At 61.7% G+C, this 1,844-nt stretch overlaps 1 protein-coding gene across 1 annotated transcript in view; it reads right to left on the bottom strand.

Moving 5' to 3' along the window:
• Nucleotides 1-225: 225 nt before the first annotated feature.
• CACTIN (cactin, spliceosome C complex subunit) overlaps nt 226-1,844 on the bottom strand; it is a gene marked incomplete at its 5' end in the record, with an annotated part of 4,597 nt that continues 2,978 nt past the window's right edge. The window contains 4 exon segments of the mRNA XM_010179349.1: nt 226-907; nt 1,366-1,431; nt 1,434-1,621; nt 1,789-1,844. Of these exon segments, the coding sequence (XP_010177651.1) occupies nt 417-907; nt 1,366-1,431; nt 1,434-1,621; nt 1,789-1,844 (801 nt within the window).

Genomic DNA, 1,844 nt, shown 5'->3' on the forward strand with positions numbered 1-1,844 from the left:
GCAAGAGGAGGGTATGGGGCTGGCACAGGCAATGGCAGCACACAGGGCTGCCAGCATGCGGGGAAGGGGTGACAGATCCCAGAGGCATGAAGGTGAGGACACCCCCCAGCACTACCCAGCCCCCAGAGGAGCTCCCAGTGCTGGCCCAGTGTGGTACGGGCTGGTGATGAGGTGCAGAACTGCATGGTACAAAGCAGTGTGGGGTGCCCACACGCAGGATTCTCCGGCTTAAACAACCCTTATTTATTTGTACCAAAGTCTCAGGGTCCCTCAGGATATAAGCAAGGACAGGAAAAATGCTCGGGAATAGGCCCTGTGCTGGGCCAGGTTTTGGGAATGTCTGTGGGACAGTGCCTGTGAGGGGGATGAGACCCCCATGCCCAGCACCAGGGTCCAGAGGGGAGTTGCGCAGCCCCTCATCGGCGGTAACGGTATCGCTTGAAGTGGAACCAGAGCTGGAAGATGCCATTGGCAAACTGGCAGCGGAAGCCGTGGCGGTGGGAATACTCCCACTCTCTGTTGACGATCTTGAAGGCGATGTCCTCGTAGGGCGGCCCAGCGTGGAAGCGCAGGATGGCAAAGTCCTTGTTGTCCTGGCAGGCCTCCAGGAAGTACTCGGGCGTCGAGCGCTTGTCGATGAGGTCGGGGTAGAAGATGTTGAACTTGTAACCCTGCACGATTTTGGGCGGGGGGTTGTCGAAGTCGTAGTGGGTCTGGTTGTACTTGTTCCACTCGAAGCCCGTGTGCACCCGGTTGAAGAAGCGGGGCTTGCGGGGCCGGTACTTGTCAGCCCAGAGATAGGCCTTGCCCGTGAGGGGCATTTCCACGCTGAACTGCGCCTCGTCTGCGCCCATGCCCTCCTTGGCCTTACGGAAGAAGATGTCATCGGCGCTCTCGGTGGCATCACCTGTAGGGAGGAGAGGTGACGTCCAGTCCTGCAGTGCCAGCAGGCCAGGCCTGTGGGGACAGCGCTGCTGGACACGTAGAGAAGGAGCAGCAGATGCTGGACAGGGGATGCGGAGCTGGACACAGATGTGAATGCTGCCGCTGGGTGGGAACTGGGCTGAGTTGTGCTGGGAAACTCATCCAAAAAACTCCTCCACAGCCCAAACAGCCTGGTGGTGGGGCTGGGAGTGAGAAAGGGTCTGAGCCCCACCTCCCTGCTCTTGTCCAGGCCACAGCACCCTTCACTGCCTGAGGGTGTCCCCCTGCCAGGCCACCTCTGGATGGGTGCTCCAGACCCAGCTCTCACTCCCCTTCTCGAGGTCAGTGTCCCCTTCCCCAAAGCCCTGCACCCCGATACCCACGCACGCCCAGGCAGGTTGTGATGTTGGTGGGAGCAGACCCTGCCTGTGGGGCTCCTACCTGTGACCTGGAGCTGCTGACGCAGAAGCAGCAGCCGATGCGGATCCTCCTCGGCCTCCACCACCGAAAATCGTGGGGCCCCCGCAGCCGGGGGCTGTACTTCCCTGCGTCGTAGTCATCCAGGCTCTGCTGGATCAGGTCCTCCTCCATCAGCACGGCTTCCCCCTCTGCCTCTCCTTTGGCCTCTGCGTCCTGCTCTGCCTCTGGCTCGGAGGATGGCCCTGGCTGGACCTCAATGCTCTCCTCTGGATCCAGCCTGCCAGGAAGAGAGAAGAAAGAACTGGGACGGGGATGGTACCCTTGCTCTCCGCTCACCTGGGCTCTGCCTACAGAAGGATGGGGAGCACGAGGCTGCGTTTTCTGTCATGTATGCCCCATGGGAGCAGCCCGGATGGCCGTGCTCCCTGAGGAACGGCTGCGTACCTGTCGCTGGGCGAGGCCGGCTCCCGCTTGATGATGGGGGAGAGCGGGTCGGCCCC

Source organism: Mesitornis unicolor, unplaced genomic scaffold (genome assembly GCF_000695765.1).
Source record: "Mesitornis unicolor isolate BGI_N332 unplaced genomic scaffold, ASM69576v1 scaffold50092, whole genome shotgun sequence".
NCBI lineage: Eukaryota > Metazoa > Chordata > Aves > Mesitornithiformes > Mesitornithidae > Mesitornis > Mesitornis unicolor.